This window comes from Carya illinoinensis, chromosome 3, assembly GCF_018687715.1.
Source record: "Carya illinoinensis cultivar Pawnee chromosome 3, C.illinoinensisPawnee_v1, whole genome shotgun sequence".
NCBI lineage: Eukaryota > Viridiplantae > Streptophyta > Magnoliopsida > Fagales > Juglandaceae > Carya > Carya illinoinensis.
This window is the reverse complement of record NC_056754.1, coordinates 19,583,683-19,603,497: the sequence shown is the minus strand read 5'-3', so window position 1 is coordinate 19,603,497 and position 19,815 is coordinate 19,583,683. Positions and strand designations below refer to the sequence as shown.

Genomic DNA, 19,815 nt, shown 5'->3' with positions numbered 1-19,815 from the left:
GATGGACTCTCAAATAAGTTGAAATTTTTTTCCTAACAACTGAGAAACTCAAATTTTGTGGCTTAGCAAAACAACATTCTGGATATTGCATAAAAAAGAGTTTAATTTCCTAGTACTCCACATGACAAGGTTTAAGACTAGCCATTGAAAAGGCAATTGACAATTATGATCTGTCTACTTTGAACAAGTGAACAATAGACTCAGTGGAACATTAAGACTCTCTTTTATCATTTTCACAAACACCTTTCATGCATGCCTTATTTTCATCACAGCAGCCATCGTTTACAAAAACAACCATTTCCTTAGTTACGTCACAGCAATTCCCAACAGGTTCATTACAAAGAAATCCACATATTAATGGGTAAAGCCTTTTGATAAATAATAAACGATTTAACTGTTTGGAAAAAGGTGCTAAAATCATAACAAATTTGGATAACAATCTACATTCGTAAGCTAAGGTATGATAAAGATGAATAAAACAAAAAGAATAAACATAGAGTCATACATATAGATCATGGAGATATCTACTCACTTTCAATCATATCCGTACATAAATGAAAGGGGCGAACGAAAGAGAGGCAAACCTTCTAAAGCTGATTAATCGCACCGTACAGAAATTATTCAGAGAGAATGATAGACAAGGTTGTCTTCTCTTTATATGCATGCTGATCAGTAGTAGGAAAATAAGCTAATCAACCATGAATTTGGGGTTAGGGTTGGATACTAGTACTCGAGATCGGGACACCGGGAGGGAGAACACGAACAATTAAAACAGGGGAGAGGGAGAGGTGTTAGTTTAAACGCAGAACACGAAGATAGAAGAGGCATTTACTCATTAAACTAAACGCACCATTTGACTCCAATATGGATACCGTCCGCGCGTAGGCCTTCTTTGTGTCTGCAAACAGACTTTTCCTTTAGAAGATCCTTCTCAGTATCGAAGACTTATTTGTTGATTATTGTATCTCATAATAACTCGGCCAAACTTGTCATATTCAGTTCATTCCTTATAGCATTGGTAATGGTTTCTTTATCTTCATATGTAAAATTACATGTTTTGAAGATTGATTTTGAATATGAATAAAAATTCCTATATTGGATTATATATTTTTTGATCAAATAATAATAAAATAATAAAGAGAGAGAAGAGAAAAAAGAAAAGAGAGAAAAAGAGAGAAAAGAGAGAGTTGGGAGGAGAGAGAAAAAACAATAAAATAATATTTGAATAAGGAAAATGACATCTTCAAACATGAATAACAACTGTTCATAGTTATTTAAAATTATGAAGATAAATAAACCAATGTAGATGAAATTGTGGCAAGTTTATTCAAATTTGACTTCAAAAATGAAGATGAATAAACCATTACTATTGCTCTAAGCATAGCTTATGGACAAGCTTGCAAATTCCATTTAGATGCTGCCTACCGAGTTCTTCAATATGTAAAAGGAACTCCTACATAAGGATTGTATTTCCAGCATCATCTTCTACACAAATTAGAGGTTTTTTTACTCTAATTAGGCTGCTTGCGTTGACAGTAGCGATCCATTATAGGGTTTTGCCTTTTCCTTAGTGATTTATTGGTTTCTTGGGGATTTAAGAAACAAAATATAGTGTCTAGAAGCTTTATTGAAGCAAAGTACCGTGCCTTAGCATCAACCAACTGTGAAGTCATCTAGTTGTTGCAGATTCTTCGTAACTTACAAATTTCTCATTCTTCACCTGCCTCTTTATATTGTGATAGCAAACCCGCTCTTTCATTGGCTGCGAAGCTAGTTCATCATGCACGCACAAAACATGTTGAAACTAATTGTCACTTTATACGGGAACAACAAGCAAAAGGTGTTATCAAGACTTTTTATGTTATTTCAGCTCACCAATTGGCAAACATTTTCACCAAGACTCTCGGCAAAGCTCATTTCCAATTTCGCCTATCCAAGTTAGGCATTCATAATTTGCATGCTCCACCTTGAGGGGGAGTATTAGAGCTAATCAGCCTAACTGGAAAAATAAATTTAGTTATAGTTTTGTTTTGACAATTTTCTACTTAGCTTAGTTTAGTTGGCTCCCACCTAATTTAGCTTGTATATAAGCAAGAGTCTCATTGTAAATATACAATATTTTATTACGAAATATTATTCTTAAACAATGATTAGGAAGTTTCCTCCCGATTTCTTCTTGTTTTGAGTTTTAACATAAGTTAATTATAAAATTTTCATCTAATATGTTATCATTGACCATATAAAATGTTAAATAATATATGCTATAAATTAATAATGTATCATAAATCATATAATAATATATGCAGATACATAATATATTCATACATACTTTACTATTTATATTTAATTAAAGTAATTAGGGAATTATTATTTTTTAATACCTAAGTTACAAACAAGTATGAATAATCTACGTATAATGAAATTATTTAATAATTATTAACCAATATTTTTAATAATTATGCTTTTGAAAAAGTAAAGTCTAAGTTAATAAGTAATTATTATCAATATCATAAATATAATTATAGTTAAATAATTTTTTTTATAAATTAGTTACATAATCTAAAATAATAATTCACTTAATTTTAATTTTAGTAATTCAAATAATTTTTATATTAATTTATTTGTAAAAAGATGAAATAAAATAAACGAAATAAAATAAACAAAATAATTGCGTCGGATCGATTTACCCCCCAAAATGTTTTTCCCAATGATTTTAATATCTATTCATTTACTCTATAATAATTTTTAAACAAATGTAGGTAGAAATGTTAATTTTTAAACCTATTTAACAATCCTTCTTGAAAACGTTCCCCTCCTTCCTCATTCGTGTGCAAATTGCACTGGCCAGTGGCCGGACATTTTCTATCAACCTTTCAATTCCTCTATTAAACCGATCACTGCTTACCTTCCTCGAATCACAAAAGCCCAGGAATCAACGACCTCAAATCCTCGTCAGCCCAAGCCGGATCACGTAGGACCCGGCGAGAGTGAGGGATAGCTCGCCGATGAAGAAGCTTGCCTTTTTTCTCATTCCAGGTCGATTTTTCTCAGGGTTTATTATAATTATTTTTTTTCAGAATTTATAGCGTCGAGTTATATTTTCGTAAGCGACGCCAGGTTAATTTTTGAGAATGTGATTGATGTGTTGAAAATAGGCATTTTTCTTCTTTTTCAGTGCCAAAGTTATAGCTTCACGAGGAACCGTGATTTCCGTAGGGAAAGCTTTGGGGTATTAGATTTTGACTGGATGAAACAAGTGTAGAACAACAGTATCGGTGTTAGAGTTCTAATTTATGATTAGAGGGATATAACTAAGGTTTATACACTCACTTTTGTATTTGTTATTGTGTGGCTGTGCACACAGATCAGCGTGTGGCCACCCACTAGTGACTATACTGTGTTAATAGATTATGCAATTTAGACTAATTTAAATTGTGGATTTGTTGAAGACTTGGATTTGAATGATGTACTTAATTGATATTATTAAGTCTATATGAATTTGGATGTAAGTAGAATAGTATATTAGAGAACAGGTTTCAAATCGAGCACCAGGGATTGGGGATGAGGGTTGGAGGCTGAAAGATTTGATTAATGATTTAAATTATAAGTGTAATCACCAAGTGAATAAAGGCAGATTTGAGGCTCGATTATGGCTTGCCTCAGGACGCACAACTTTGATTGTGATCTTAGACTCTAACTTTAGCAAGCAATGCATATCACCTGAACATTCTAGTCCCATAAGACCAAACTAAGACTGTTGGTTTGGATTGTGGCAGACAGCATAAAAGAACTCAAGCTCCCATATGGACCTTAAAAAAATTTTGGCTTTTGAAATATTATCTGCTAGTTAAAGCTTTTGGTTTAAGATATCCTGATAACTATATAAGATCGAAAAATACAATCTACCATAAGTTTTAAACCAATAAGTACTGAACTATGATCATGCATGACGTGCTTGCTTGGACACATTCTTATGTAAAAAGGCAGTGTTCATTTACTGTGGATTTTTCTGAGTATGATTTGCTAATTGAGTAGTCACAGCTATGGACAAAAAGGATTAGCACAGACTTGCCGTACTCTACCTCTTCTTTCTAAAAACTTTCATGTTGTAAATATCAATATGTCTGGTTATTCTCTTTTCAATTTTAACCACAGGATATGTAGACCACAATGATGTCTTCAAGTTAGGTACTGGCACTGCATCCATATGTGGCTTTCTGAGGTTTGAATTTTCTGGTGGAAGTCTTTTGGCAACTGTTGGCTCCAACTGAGTAAGTCAATGATCTTTTTTATTCTGTCCTGGGAAATCCTACTATCACTATTATATTTGAACTTGCCATTGTCTCTTGGAATAATGAAAATAAATATTCTTGTGTGACTAACCTCATGGTCACTTAAAAAAAACATATGGTCACGCACACATGAATCGGGACTAAATATGTTCTTGGGAAGTAATTTTCTCGCTCCTTGGATTTTTTGTTAGGTTGTGCCACTTATAGCATTGTTTCCCTTCCATTAGCATTGCCTGATCGTGAATGCATGCTCATTTTATAATTTCTTCATTCAGTTAACTTAAACATGTTTAAATGGGTTTGTCACTCTTTTTTTTTTTACTTGCACCGGGAGAAAAGGTTACCATATCAATCCCCTCCCTGGCCAGAGAGCCTCCAAGACAAGGGGGCGGCGGTAAACCATCCACTCTCGAGATTCATATTGATCAATCGATCTTTGCATCCTGCCAATATTTTCAGTCATCAATATCATACATGTGCGAAATATTTTATACGATTTCACCTATATTACTCCCAGCTTCTCCATAGAACTTGCTTATATATAAAATCAGATATTTGCTTACCCATGAGTGTAGACTTCATTCAAGAATTTGATCTAGCTTCCAATTTTACTCCTTGTGTTTTACTTTGCTACTTCTTCTTCTTCTTCTTCTTTTTGCCTTTTTTCATTATGTTTTAGACATTTGGGTAACATATCAAATATGTTTTAGACATATGGGTATATCAGAAAAAATACAAATGTTCTGGCCTAAACTTGCCAACTAAATTTATTGCACAATTTGCCTGCCAAAATATGCCAGCCACCTTGTGCTTTGGCTTCCCAGTATTGCCAGTTCTATTTCCAAATTTCAGGCGTATAATTTCTAAGTTGGCACCTATATGTATTATGATGTGATTAGGCCACCAGGCCTTAATCTTGTCCCTTCATCTTTTTGTTACAAGCTCAATATTTGGTCTAATGGTTCTCATTTCATCTTGCCAGGAATAGTTTTATTAGTGCTAATATCATATTGAATCATCTTTTTCAGCACTGATGAAATGGTTTGTATCATTTTGATGTTTAAACAAGTTCAGTTAAGCTCAAACTGAGAGTGAAAGTTTGACTTCGATAGTTTTCCTTTCAATCTTGCTATTGGTCATGCTCCATTATGTCATGTTCTAGAATTCAGTTATTTATAATCTTGGCCAAATACTTGTGTCCAATGTGCTCACTTAATCATCAGTTTCCATATTATAAACCTTGAGATCTCAGTGAGCATGAGACATTTAAAGATTCATTAGGCACAAGCTACCTGCCATGACTTGTTTCTAAGAGTTCCCAACTTATCACCCCTTTTTCTTAAACAACGTTTAGAAGTCGTTTACTATGGCTTTACTTGCTTTCATTCTTGTAATGGCCCATAATGATTATAAAAGGTTCCATGGGATTTTTACAAGGCCAGTATTAATATCAAGGCTTCATTAAGCACCATGCCCAAACTTGGGGCATCACAGATGTGCTTGACTTTTGGTAGTCGAGTAGCTTTAACCTTCTTATGGTGTGGTAGTCTTGTAGCATCATTGTTAGTGAGGGTACAAGGTGCCTTGCTGCCCTACAGTGTTTTTCAGAATAAGAAGTGAAGTGCGAGTCTTAAAGGGCATGCTTTGAAAGTATGATAAATGAATCTAATAGCAACAGCGCTTGAACAAAGCTGGTGCACATAAAAGGCAGAGAGAGCTAGAGGATTATAGATGCATGACATCAAATCCAACTATTCAAAGACATGGCTTCAAAAAACATACTCAAAATTAAAAAGCATGCATGCATTATAAAATAAAAATAAAAAATGAATACTCCTAGCATGTGAAATTCAAAATAGTAATGCAGTTGGAAGAAAGGAATGGAGGTAGTTTGCAATTACTCTTTCATCTACTTTAAGGTGGAAATAAGTTAGGGTCTTTATTTGTGTACTATAAGTGCATTTTCTTATATTTTTCGTTTAAAACCTAAAAAAGACGGATGTTGTAAGCTTGCATGTAATGCACACCAAAATAACATAGTAAGAAATACTTGACATGGCTATAAAAATAAAATAAAATAAAATAAAAATTAAAAAAAAAAAAAAAACCTAGGGAATATTACACTTTACTCCACTAAATCTTCAATCCCCCCCCCCCCCCACCCAAAAAAAAATTCTACCATTCTTTTTTAATTTGCTCTCTCCTTTAAGATCCAATCCTTAAAATCATGCCACATCACCTATTTTCATCTACCTTAATGAACAAGTCTTATTGGGGGAGTAAATTGCACCGTAGGTCTCAAAATGAGAGCTCTGCTAACAACTTTGGCGGTCATATTGGAAAATGAGAGGTAATTTACAGTTATCAAGTGCAATTTTCCCAAGAAATCATGAAGTATCAATTGATATAACATTGTAACTAAGCATGCTCTTTTGTGACTTGTTCTTCCTGAAAAAGCGTTTGCTTTTCCAACAAGCTGGACCTGATTAAAGATGCTTTGCCTGGCACTCAAAGTGCTTCATGTCCACTTAGATGCACTCTGCACAAGTACGACTAGGCATGCTTTTAGTGACCCGGTAGATGTAATCAAGATGGAACACAACAAATGTGGACAGTGGTAAAACTGGCAATCTATTTAGGTATTAGATGTTAGTAATATGCTCTTCGTGTACGTATGAGAATTTCTTCGACTAAAATATGAGGCCATGCATGTTATTGACATAGAAAACATGGCGATTTTTTTCACTCTTGTATGGTTAAGAGGGTTGGTTTTTGTGTGCTTACATGAATCTTGTTTTCCGTAAGTGGGGTTTTTGTTTTTATTGCAAGATATATTGATGCTATCAAAAAGGTTTTAGAGGTACCTTTCTCTTTCCTTTTTTCTTTTGAAAAAGAAAAGAAAATAAAATCATGGGAAAGTTCATTTGCAACTGAGTATGCTCCATGCTACTTTAACTGCTTTCTCAGTACTTGAAAAAATGTCATTTTGGTTGTCAGTTGTCACCTTTTTCTTTGGCATGTTCTGTACGCACAATTATTTTCATGGTTGTTGCAAATGCTGAAGACCAAATTGTTAGCAGTAGCTGTTTGTCACAGGAACGTAGTTTAAATTTCCTATATCTTTAAGGTCAGGGTTTCTGTCAGGTATGTAGTCCTTTAGTTTTAACCTTTTTTCCATCTTCATTCCAAGATATTCTTCTGAGAAATTTAATTCCGACTGTAAACACAAAAAGCAACAGCACTGAAAGTAAAAATGAAAGAAATTAGTTTGTAGAACACAAGCACGGACACCGGATATACCTTGTCATTTTGAGATATATAATTGCGCCAGGAAGAAGAAACATGTAGCTGTGTAGTTGTGGCATGATATATATATGTATATGTATGTATATATATGTGATGATTCCACGAACTGGTGGCTTGAGTATAGTGCAGATGATATTAGTTCATTGCATGTGGGTTGATGGAGCAACAGGCTTGTTGATTTGCTGCATTCTAGTTTCCCATAAACGATCAATTTTGGACTGGTGTCGCGAATGAATGGCAAATGATAGATGTCTTTTCAGAGGTGGATAAAAGTTCAAACTATTTTGTCTTTATTATCTTTGGACAACGGAAATGATGGCGCCAATGGCAGGAGGTGGATGCTTTCTGCAGGTTAAAGTTGCCATGAATAGAAAGTGGAGCAGAAAGATGGACTGAAGTTCGATATTAGATCTAGACGCAACTTATAGTCTCTTGTGAATGCCTCTTGAGATGGCGAAGATAAACTAGGAGTTAGTTCATGTATTGAACATTAAAAAGGAGATTTAACTTCTCTAAAGCACCATAAGCTCATTTAAGCTAAGAATGGGTTTTTTCCCCGTCTCAATGGAAAACCAAAATTTCGCCCCACAAGAATTTCTAACCTATGCTTTGGTTGGAAGATTCAGAAAATAAATCTTACGACAGTTGACATAAATATTGTACATCCAAGAGTTCAATATTTTTATATCAAGGAAGTTCATCTCCCTTTTATTTTTTATTAATTCATGGTGTTTTTTTTTTTTTTTTTTATTTGTTGTTGTTCTTTTCATCTCTGAGTCTGATTATCATGTAAATCGAGTAGAATTTAGCTAATGAGTGATACTGTTTATTAAGAGTGCAAAACCTAGGGGCTATGAGTTGTCATTTAAGAAGTATGACTATCATTTTCAATCCTTTTCTTCCCAAATTCAATAATTCATAGGTTTGTATGGTATCCAAGGTTATGAGTATGTCTCTGAACGATTTCTAGTGAGTTGTCTGTGAGAACCAGCTCGTGATGCAAGCTACTCGGACAGCCCTCCAACCAAACCTTATCCCCCTATATTTTATTCCTTCTTTATTCTTTTTTAGGATGGTGGGGTAGGAAGAAAATTATTTTACATGGTTAAAAGTGCTGTAACACAAAAGTCTTTGAGTCCCATACTTTTCAAACTGGCTTTTAGACAGCACTCACAAATTAGAAAAGATATCAGAAAAGAAAAGCTGCCTACCATTAGGGTGTCTACACTCTACAAAGCCCACCCACCTAACCATATATTTTCTTCATTTTTCTACTTTTATTTCATATCCTTTCCTTTTCTTTCTTTTGTACCCATCCAGGATTCTGTATATGCACACCCGCCCGTAGGCCCCAGGAGCTAAACCAAAAACAAAAAGACATCTCTCTTTTCTACTCTCTATGGCATGAGAACTCAGGGAAGCAGTTTCTGTCTTTTTTTTTCTATGACTTTTGAAACATTGAACTCAAGCTTGACCCTTCATTCTCTTCTTCTGGAAATAATATAGCCCGCTCAATGTAAGGGAAAAAAAAAATGCATGTGAATTCCATCTAATGAGTGAGTGATGAATTTGATGGGATTCAGATTTGGCAGTTACTGCTGTTTGCTTTTTTTCCTCTAAAACTTCCGGTTTATTATGGATTGGTTACTGTATTCATCTCCTTTCTATTTCCATTGTTATATCAAACACTACTAGACATAACGCATACCTGCTACATGCATGATGCATGTCTCTTTCATATTCCTAAATATCTCTCTTTTCTTTTGATTTCCCTTTACTTTTGTCCCAACTTAGAAAGTTTGCTACCTTCTCCGACTTCCCTTTGCTTTTGGAGAAATTATTAGAAGACAGGTTTAATTAAGAGGATTAGCAAAACCATCCTGGAGATTAGGTGCCAGTGGCTCTCTCAATTGGCAAGTGTGTTGCGTTCATAATCTTGTGGGCCCAAAACTAGCCAGCTGTTTGGTTGCCTAGAGGAAAATTTTTCAAATTCGTAGTATCTGCAGCCGTAGAATTTGAAGACTTTTGATTCCCGACATGCTCAAAATTTGTTTTCCAGTTGTGAAAATTGACTCCTGGAATTGAAAGAAAAGTTGTGATATAGGGTGTCTGTCTGCTAGTCCAGCTTGCTTTTTGCCAATCTTTAAATATGTTTAATAATTTAAGTTAAATCATGTGCTCCACGTTGAAAGACATCATTATCATATGAAAATATCTGTGGGTTTTGCAGTTTCTTAGAAGCTCTCTCTTTGTCCTCCGATTAGTGCAACAAGATGAAATCTGAGTTGCCCCAAATATCGAGTCTTTTGGGCAGTTCAAGGAGAGAAAGAGAGGTTGGTAGGGATAATATATAGCCTAGTTCAGCTCCTTTGGATCGGGTTCTGAATAATTAATGGTTTTATTAACGATTATATACCCTTTCTGGCCATTATAGCACCGGCAAGCTTTGGTCATAGATGATAAGTGCCCCATGCTCTTGGAGAATTCAATCATTGTGTAGGCATTTTTTTTGTTTTGGTGGCTTTCTTCAAAGACTTATCATCATTACCCAAATCAACTAAGTTATCGTGTCTTTTTGAAGTCATGCTTATCACATGTTCATAATAATAACACTGATAAAGAGTACAAGAAAACCGCAATTGCTGTCTGGAAGCTTTTCTGCAAGTCACCGACCCCCAATTATTATTTGCCACATACATTTACCCAATTCATCATTTATCACAAAATGCAGCTCTTCTCTACTGTTCTTATTACTGTGGTTATTATGATTGATAAGTGACCCAGCATCTCACAGGACGGCACTTCAAGCCATGGCTTACCCACCGCCCAAAATCTATGTGGGGGGGAAGGGTGTGGAATTTGGGTGTGAACTTGACCAAATCAATGGTCCAGATTGGTTCTGTTGTGGGTCATTTTCAAATACATTGCCTTCAAAAAAGGCCAATTCTCTCTATGCTAGCTAGCTCTTACCCATTACCTTGATTGCCAATGCAAGTGTCATTGAACTCTGCCCATGGATGACTAAAGAGTTCCCACATGCACACAACTCAGCAGTTGCCCTTTGTGTGGTGCTATGTGGAAACTTGAGAACCCAACCCAACGTGCTGTTTCTTTTGTTAAAAAAAAACTTGTGGGTCCCATCATTACATGGCAACGAAACCCATCGTTGGATGACGACGAGACTAACAGCTAAAAACCCACTGTCCACTTGTGCCTGCCTTTCCCAGGTTGGGAACTGCTGAAAATGGCCCTTGCATTGCATCGTATATGAGAACCATTGACAAATTGTAGTTTTGTGTAAAATTGACAATTCAATAAACTATATACGTGTGACAAACGCTTTCACGTTCTTATACACCACAATCTTTGCGTTGGACAAAATATATACATAAATGGTCGGTCTGATATACTTTTTTCTGATAATTTGTTGTGGATCTTGCTTTGCCATGTAGAAGAAGCAAAATAAGTCAATATATTGGACACTTTCAAGGGCAATGATATGCCTACAATTTTTTTTATAACTATTTTAAAACTCACTTTAAATCAATCAATGTAATTACGTCACTTCATTGAAAATAATTATAATTTTACATGACTACCATTCATCTTAATTAGAGTTGTAAAATGGTTGTAAACTAATTATAAGATTATCATTTTCTGGGGATACTTCTCTAAAATGCAATTATGCATGTTTACGGTGTTCCTCTTCTGCTGGACAACTTAGCAAAGAAAAGTCAGAAAAAATGGACTAACCAATCTTTTTAAGTTCCATTCAGTGATCATTCTGATTTTCGTACTGAAAATGAAATATTTTGATACTGAGTTTCAGTTTATTATTTCAGGACTAGCTATATATATATATTGATGATGAAAAAAAGAAATATATGTATATATAAATGTGTATCATACATGTATTTATGTGTGTTATATACGTTGAAATATTTTAAATTGAAAATATGTTGATAAGTTACCTAAAAAAAAAAGTAGAAATATTGGTGTCAAAAGATAATATTAAAAAATCACAAATTTAAGTTGAGACACAACAAAAAAACAAAGAAAAATAAATAAAGAGTTGAGAAATTATTAAAACTTTATAAATTCCTTTTAAATTTTAAATTTTTTAAATTTTTAAATTATATGAATGCAATCTAAATTTAAAATTTACAAAAATGTCATATATCCAACCACGAAAAATACAAAATTTCCATTAAAACAATCCGAAACAGACAGAAATTTACAATGAGACAGAATGAGGGCTTATTGTGTATTGGAACGGAATGAAATTTAAAACTATGGGATCAATGCAAAAAAGAGGAGAGGAGAAGGACATCAAGTTTTGAGTTATATTGTTTCTTGCACTCTTTTCTTAAGGTGGGGTAAAAGAATATGGATATCATTATCAATTGGCTTATCAAACCGTTTGATCAAGATCTTTCATCTACTCATCATTTTTACATTATGATGCACAGAGAGTTTTGAGAAAAAATGAGAAAATAATAAAGTATTTCTCTCGTTTTGACTATTATCAGGAAATCTCTCAAAACCTTAAAATCTAGTTCATTTTCAACTATTTACTACCTAAAATAGGATAATCTTGTTAGACAGTACTACGAACTTTAAAGGAGAAAATATATACAATCCCGCTAACACATCTTTTTTAATTTTACGAACTTCCTCTTCTCATAATGGATATTTTTCTTTAAATTCACTAAACAAGTTCACAATCTCAAAAGTAAGCTATTACAAAGAACATTGGTAGAACATGGTTTTTATGTTCAATGATTAGTCTAATATATATATGGACAATGCTATGTACACAAAGGATTCTCACACCGAGAATTCTCACCAATAAGCTAATTTTTTTGTTTTTTTACTTTCTTTTCAAACATTTTTTAAAATTACTTAAACATTTTTTACAAATAAAAAAATACAAATTCATTTAACTTAATCATTAAGAAACAAAAATTTTAAAAAATAAAGTGAAATTCAATAAAAAAAATTTCTATCGAAATTTTATATGAGAGTAGTGTTTTCCTAGGTATAGATATATATGTTCATATTAGGTGAATGGCCTTTCTTTTAATAGTGGGATTTTTTTTTTTTTTTTTCCTTGCATGGAATTCTTAAAAAAAGGGTACCGGTTCACCCAATGCATCACCCATTGAGATTGATATATATATATATATATATATATATATATATATATTTATATGTGGTGGAGGGAAGATCCGTACCCCCAATGCATCATCCATTGAGATTGATAGAACTCTGTTAGTAAGGTAACATCATTCTCTTTTCCTCCACCCCCTTCCTTCCCTTCTACTTTTTAATTAATCAGAACTGCTACATACCCCCGGGAAATAATCCCGCCGCGTCCCCGTGACTGACGTGGCAACTGCCACGTCAGAAAAAAAATGAAAAAGCAGAAACAAAACGCGGGGAAGAGAAAAATTCATTTTGAAGTAGAGTTGCAAAGCACCAAAACCTGAGCTACAGATTGCCCTCGCTAAAGTGCCGTCTTTGTTCGTCGTCTTTCATTGCTGTCGCCGTCGTCACGTACCCGTAGCTCTGAGTGGTAATGAAAATGAACCTATGGTTCAGTGAACTTGACTCCTTGGCAAGCTGCGAGATTGTGTTCCATGTACCCGAAAACCAAGTAAAGACTACAAGACATTGTGGAAGTCACCAAGCCTTCGAACTTAACCACATTAGGGTGATCAAGGCGGCACAGAACAAGAATCTCTTTGGCCATGAATCTTATACTCTCAGGCTCTAAATTATCGAATCTAACCTTCTTCAGAGCAACTATTTTCCCAGTTATTATATCCTTTGCTTTATATACATTGCTATAAGTCCCTTGCCTGATCTCAACAAAAAAAAAAAAACTCCAAAAATGATATATTTCAACAATTATAATAATAAGGGCATTTTGATTTCAATATACCAAATTGGGAGAAAACCAAAATTTAAACTTGAGCTTATTACAATGGATAATGGAATCAAAATTGGGGATTTTTGAGAACCTTGGCGAGCTTCTCGAATATGTTGGCGTGGCGAGGAATCCAATCCTTGATGGCGTTGCCGGCGAACGCAATGTCCTGGCGAGGCTTCCGATGATCTGGTGCTGGGAAGTCGCCGGTGTATCTCGTCTTATTCTACCTACCTTTCTCGATAGCATCCTCCCTGGCCCTACTGGTGGGGACGCCGTTGGTGATGAGAATCTCCTTGGTGCTGCGGTGACGTTTGTGGTTGTCTCCATCGAGGGTAGGTCGGTGTTCGGTAGCGGATGTGCTGAGAAGACAACCCATCCGTCAGGGCATCGATGTCGAGTAGTGTTGGTGGCGGCACATCGAGAATGAAGAGATGAACGCTCAACCGACATCGTGAAACCACTGGTTAGGATCTTCAAAGTTGGTGATTCACGCAGCAGAGTGCAACGATGTCGTATTTAATAACTGCGGCGAGAAAGATGGTGGTGGCGGTTCTCTTCTCAAGCGAGTGTATGGAACAGAGCGGATGAAGAAGGAGAAGGATAAGAAAGGTATGCAAAGACTATGCAAGATTGGGGGTGAGGATGAAGGGGATGAGCTTCGCGGGGTCGGGGAGAAGAGAGAACACAGAGGGAAATCGATCGATGGAGTTTCTCGGGATCCTGATGGGATGAGAGAACACAAATATCGAAAGAGAGGGATGAGAGAAAACAGAGGAAAATTGAAGGTTTCTGAAAATGGAATAGAGAAGAAGAAGGAATTTTGAAGAGAAGATAACGACGCCGTTTTGTTTTTATCCACGTAGGACAAGAGGACGCGTTGGGGATACCGCGCGGTTGTACATAGAGTTTTCCTTAATTAATTGCCTCTCGACAAAAAATAGTAGAATACCTACAAATCTTTAGAAGGCCTCGATGATCAGGGCAAGGAAGGAGATCGAGGGTGAAAAAAAAAACAAACAAAAGAATAAACAAGTCAATGAATCATACTATATATTAATTCCATTAAGTGTTGGAACCAATTATAATTAAGTGACCACCTCAGCTTTTCTCTGCGTGGCAACGACTGATCATTGAAAGGTATACTCTATAAACGACCAACAGGCCGTTTTGTTCAGAACCAATAGAAGTTGGATGATGGGTATGGATGTCCATGGCAGGAGCCAGTGGTAATCGAGCGCTTGACTTTATCGAAGAAAGAATTTACCATTTTCAAAAGGGACAAGTCATTTTTAGAAATATCACTCATTTTATTTAATATTATATCCTTCTTCATATGATTAACCAAATTGAAAATAATGCTCAAAGTTTTAAAAAGCTTTGCCGGAAATGCGGCTATATGTCCCCGATATGGTTCCTGATGATAGTATTTTTTTTTTAATTTTTGTTTAATAATTAAGGAAGAATTTTTTAATGATGTTGTAATTTTTTTAATATATTAAAGTGGAATAAAAAAAATACATGAAAAAAAAAGAATGCACTAATCGGGAGAATTCCTCGGGATTCTCGGTAGTTGTAGTGCAATCTAAATTTTACATTACAATATCTTTAAAAAACCTAAAGATAATATTGCTTATATGTCTTTAATTCTCACCCTTTCATCATCACTAAACTCTTTTAATATAAGAGGATGATCAAAAACCCTAAGGTTCTTCTTAGTCTAGTGACTATGCTTCTCCTTGGTCTAAGGTTCAAAATTTTTGTTATAAATCATTTCTAAAGGCCAAGTCTTATTAGTAAAAAGCCAATGCTTTACCTTATAATTTGTTTGATGTGGACGGACACTTTACAATATTTGTAATTAAAATAGGTAAAAGACTTGTTCACATGATTTATTAAGTTTCTTGTCTTAAAGGATATATATAAGAAGATGCTTAAGGTAGTCATTTTTATAATGAAAGATTTATGTTATTTATTAATATTACTCTTGCTCTACTCTTATCACATCATGCTAACGTGACATTATCGATCAACTATATTAAATAAACTCTACCTTTTTGAAATAACAAATTCAAACTCGACGGATAATGCCATATCAATATTAAAGTAGCACATGAGTGATATATATAAGAATGCAATATGTAGAATTTCTCAATACAAATTTATGATTTGAATAATGCTATATATTTACATTTACATCACACTTCTCTCCTATTGTGTTGATGTGTCATTGTTCTTAATCCTTGAATCATTTTTTTTAAGAAATAAAGAATTAGTAGACAATATCATATGAATATAGTATCATAAAAATAAAATAAAAAATAATATACAAGAAACTTAAAACAATAATAGAAGAGGAGGCAATTCCAGATGAGCAATTCAATCGAGAATGAGATAATTTTGTAAAGAGTAGTGCAGTGAAATATAAATTTTTAGAAATGATATTTGCAGTCGTGAAGTGAATAAATATTCTACAATTTTGTTAAAAAAATAATAAATATAAGTACTAGAAAAAAATATAATTTTTTTAATAATAAATTTTATTATTTTTTTAAATAATTACATTACATTTACTTACTATTGGGTGTAAGCAGGAAAAGTGATTTTATTATTCATTTCTACCGGACTGTAACATTTGTGTGTACACGAAAACTAAATTTATAGATTTATTTTAATAGCCGATTAATTGCACCGACCACGGCGTAGTAGATAGGCACACGATACACTTGACGCCAACCGAGTTTTCTGGAGCTGAGCCTGAGCCGTTGTAGAAGCCGAGCCAAACAGCCATTCCTGTGCACTTATCAATGTTCATCTCTCTCTTTCTTTCTCCTTATAAACTCCTGAAGAAAATAGAACGGTCGAAAACCGGTTGAGCACCGGGTATAGGCAGTGGTTGAAGAGTTGCATTTGGATTGAATTTTGGTTTCATTTCATTTTGCCAAATGTGAAATGTGAAATGCGAACTGTGACCTAACCCCAGTTAAGATTTTAACCCCACATCTGACCCAACTTAGTTTATTTAAAGAGAGAGAAAGTGAGGCCAGCTGGGTCGTGAACTGGTTCACTGGCCTTCGCTAATGTCCCTCCCCTCACCCTCCCCCTCTCTCCCTCTCCCTCTCACTTTGGTTTTCCAATGACTACAAACCATAGTCTGAAAATTCAGCTTCTTTAAATCGTTTGAGTGATGTTATAGAGAGAGGAGTTGTGGAGTGAGGGAGTTTGTTCTTTTACTTATACTTGTGGGTTTCTTTGTGTTTGCAGTGATCGTAAGTTTTGATTGTGTTGTTGGTGTTTTTTTTTGGGTTTGGTTTGGCTTTCTTTTCTTGATGGGTTCAGAGGGGAAAGCATTGAAATTGGAGAAAGACAGGGGAACCGAGCGAGAGAAGTGGCTGTACGGTTGTATACAGATTTGTACATTTTGGTTTGGTCCTATACGTGGGGATTCTTATTCATTGGCCTTCTCTTAACTGAATTATTACACAAGCTATAAGCACCCCACCTTGAGCTCTAAAAATATCCAACCGAAAACGTAAAACAAACGACTAAAGAAGAAGAACAAGGACCCTGATCTGTTAAGAGAGTTCCTTTTTCTTTTCAGTCATGAAGAGACTTGGCAGCTCAGACTCCTTGGGTGCTTTGATATCCATCTGCCCAACTACAGGTTTTCTATAAAGAACAATTCATTTACAGTGTTGTATTTCTATGTTTCGGACATAAACCATGTCATGTGCGTTGTGTTTTCCTGTCTCTGAACTTTTTTTTGTTGTTTTAAAAATCATCAATTCGCCTGGAAAAATTTCAGACACTTTTACGTTTCAAATTCGCTATTTTGTCTTTCCTGTATTCGGAACTTTCTGGCTTTCATTTCCGTTTTCCCTTTCTAAAGATGCTTCTCCTAATTCTCTGTATATTTTCCATTGATGTAGATGAACACAGTCCAAGAAACAACCATGTCTACAGCAGGGAATTCCAATCTATGTTGGACGGCTTAGAAGAAGAAGGTTGTATCGAAGAATCCGGCCACATAGCAGAGAAGAAGCGCCGATTAAGCGTCGACCAAGTCAAGGCCTTGGAGAAGAACTTTGAGGTAGAAAACAAGCTCGAACCTGAGAGAAAAGTGAAGCTGGCCCAAGAACTTGGTCTGCAACCTAGACAAGTAGCTGTTTGGTTCCAAAACCGACGAGCCCGTTGGAAAACCAAGCAATTGGAGAGAGATTACGGCGTTCTCAAAGCCAATTACGAAACTCTCAAGCTCAACTACGATGCCCTACAACGTGACAATGAAGTCCTACTCAAAGAGGTGCAATAAATTCTACACTTTCTAGCTCTCAGTAAATGCAAAACGTTCATTATGTTGCCCGTGAATTATATATATAATATTCGAATATTTGTAGTTTTCTAGGTTCTAAGTAATTGTTCGTTTGTGCTGCAGATCAGGGAACTGAAAACAAAGCTCCATGATGAGAGCGCAGTGAGCACTCTTTCAGTAAAGGAAGAGATGGTCGTGGCGGAATCCGATATCAAACCAATCGAACAGAGCAAAGCAGCTCCGGACACTCCTCCTCTGCCCGCATCTGACTCAAAAGACTTGCACTTCGAATGCTTCAACCATACCAATGGACTCGGGGCCTCGCTCTTCCCCGTGGACTTGAAAGACGGCTCGTCGGACAGTGACTCTAGCGCGATCTTAAACGAGGATAACAGCCCGAACGCTGCGACTTCTTCATCGGGGATCCTTCAGAACCAGCAGCTCTTGATGTCTCCGGCGTCGTCTTCCCTCAAATTCAGTTGCTCCAATTCACCGCCGCCGTCGCTTACCTGCTTCCAGTTCCAGAAACAGTTCCAGCCACAGTTTGTGAAAATGGAGGAGCACAATTTCTTTAGCGGAGAGGAGACCTGCAATATCTTCTCGGACGAACAAGCTCCGACCCTTCAATGGTACTGTACTGAGCAGTGGAACTAAAGAAAGCAAACCCTTGTTTCAGATTATTATTGTGATAAATAAAGCCAAAAAGCGGTACCTAAGTGAGGTCCAGAGTTGTGTAAACACTGTAAAGTGGAAGTGGTGCGGGAAGAAGGGTTACATAATTTATATAGCTTTGGTTTCGTTCTCCACTGTGCAAAGTGAAAGTTGGAGAGGAGATCGAGCAGGGTTTAGTTGAAGCAGGCGAGAGATCAAAGCGGTGGACGCAGCAAGAAAATGGTAAAGAAATTGGAGCAGTAGAATCAGAGAGAGAGAGAGAGAGTAAGAAGCCAGAGGGTTTCACGTGGGGTTTGGTTGGTGTAAGTTGACGCCAAGGGATTTTCTCTCTCTTTCCTCTAAAAGCGGTGCGGGAAGGGAATATGATTAGGTCGTAATTGAACTCCGTGCTCCTACGGGCAGAAAGTGAAAGAAAGGCATGGGTTAGAGAGAAAGAGAAAAGGTCTCCCTGCCCTGTAAAAAAAATTTAAAAGAACAAAGGGTCTTTGAATTAACGCTAGGGACATATTTCTTTGTAATGCAGAAATAATTATTATCTCGCTTTTCTTTCTTTTCTTATATTATGCTTTCTTCATCTAAATATAAATATATTTATATAATAGATATTATATTACATTTCATCTTCTCTCATTCTATTTGTATTTACGTTGCATTATCATAATTCTTACTATGTTTGTTTAATGGTAAAAATTGATTTTTTTATTATACATTTTGAGATGTTCTCATATTAAATATGATATGATAAACCAAAATAATGTATTTGAAACTCTATTAGTATATTAATAACAAATTCATTTTATGATTGGTCTAGTCTTCATTATTTTTGATATTCTCTATAGATAATCGTTAAAAGACAACACTCTCTACATAAAAAGACTCAACCTCACATTTCATATAAAGATAAGACTTAACCTCTACAGGCAAATGTCCAAGAAACGAACTCTTTTTTGTTAGTTTAATTAACAATAAGGAAGTTAGTAAGATAGATGTAATAAGGATGAATTACAATTTGAATCAACTCCGGTAGATTTTGGAATTTGTAATGGCTTGTGGTAACACACTTGTCTCTTTTCATTCACAAAAGTCAAATTTAAAAGGTCTAGTGATGGTGAGTCCAATGATCTGGCACGTGTCGAGAATGGGTGACGCGTGAAGACCACACGTCGATATGGGTGGTGCGTTAGAACCACGTGCGGTGATTTTTACAAAACCACCACTTTCCTTTAAACGATTTTCGATCTGTGAATATTCTTGTGCCGCATGTGTGTTTCGGGAGTTGTTCGAAAGCTATAAATCTATATTTT

At 35.4% G+C, this 19,815-nt stretch overlaps 1 protein-coding gene and 1 long non-coding RNA gene across 4 annotated transcripts; both read left to right on the top strand.

The window, feature by feature from the left end:
* The first annotated feature begins 2,764 nt into the window (after nucleotides 1–2,764).
* Nucleotides 2,765–8,320, top strand: LOC122303664. Of its 3 annotated transcripts, XR_006240789.1 has the most exons (3): nucleotides 2,779–3,036; nucleotides 4,156–4,271; nucleotides 6,588–8,320. It is a non-coding gene; the product is annotated as an uncharacterized LOC122303664 (long non-coding RNA). The 3 variants fall into 3 exon arrangements; XR_006240787.1 differs by having other exon boundaries at nucleotides 2,765–3,036; nucleotides 4,156–8,320; XR_006240788.1 differs by having other exon boundaries at nucleotides 2,765–3,036; nucleotides 3,176–8,320.
* An 8,248-nt stretch (nucleotides 8,321–16,568) lies between these two features.
* Nucleotides 16,569–19,069, top strand: LOC122303663 (homeobox-leucine zipper protein ATHB-6-like). Its single transcript, XM_043115537.1, has 3 exons — nucleotides 16,569–17,191; nucleotides 17,457–17,830; nucleotides 17,963–19,069. Exons 1-3 carry the CDS (start codon nucleotides 17,131–17,133, stop codon nucleotides 18,491–18,493), a joined length of 966 nt encoding a protein of 321 aa, XP_042971471.1. The 5' UTR covers nucleotides 16,569–17,130; the 3' UTR covers nucleotides 18,494–19,069.
* The last annotated feature ends 746 nt before the right edge of the window (nucleotides 19,070–19,815 follow it).

What these genes read in the sequence shown, in the direction of transcription:
- LOC122303663 (XM_043115537.1), top strand. Translation starts at nt 17,131, where the DNA reads ATGAAGAGACTTGGCAGCTCAGACTCCTTGGGTGCTTTGATATCCATC. An exon ending in ATCCATCTGCCCAACTACAG is followed by an intron (nt 17,192 to 17,456) that starts GTTTTCTATAAA and finishes CCATTGATGTAG; the next exon opens with ATGAACACAGTCCAAGAAAC. An exon ending in ATGAAGTCCTACTCAAAGAG is followed by an intron (nt 17,831 to 17,962) that starts GTGCAATAAATT and finishes TTTGTGCTGCAG; the next exon opens with ATCAGGGAACTGAAAACAAA.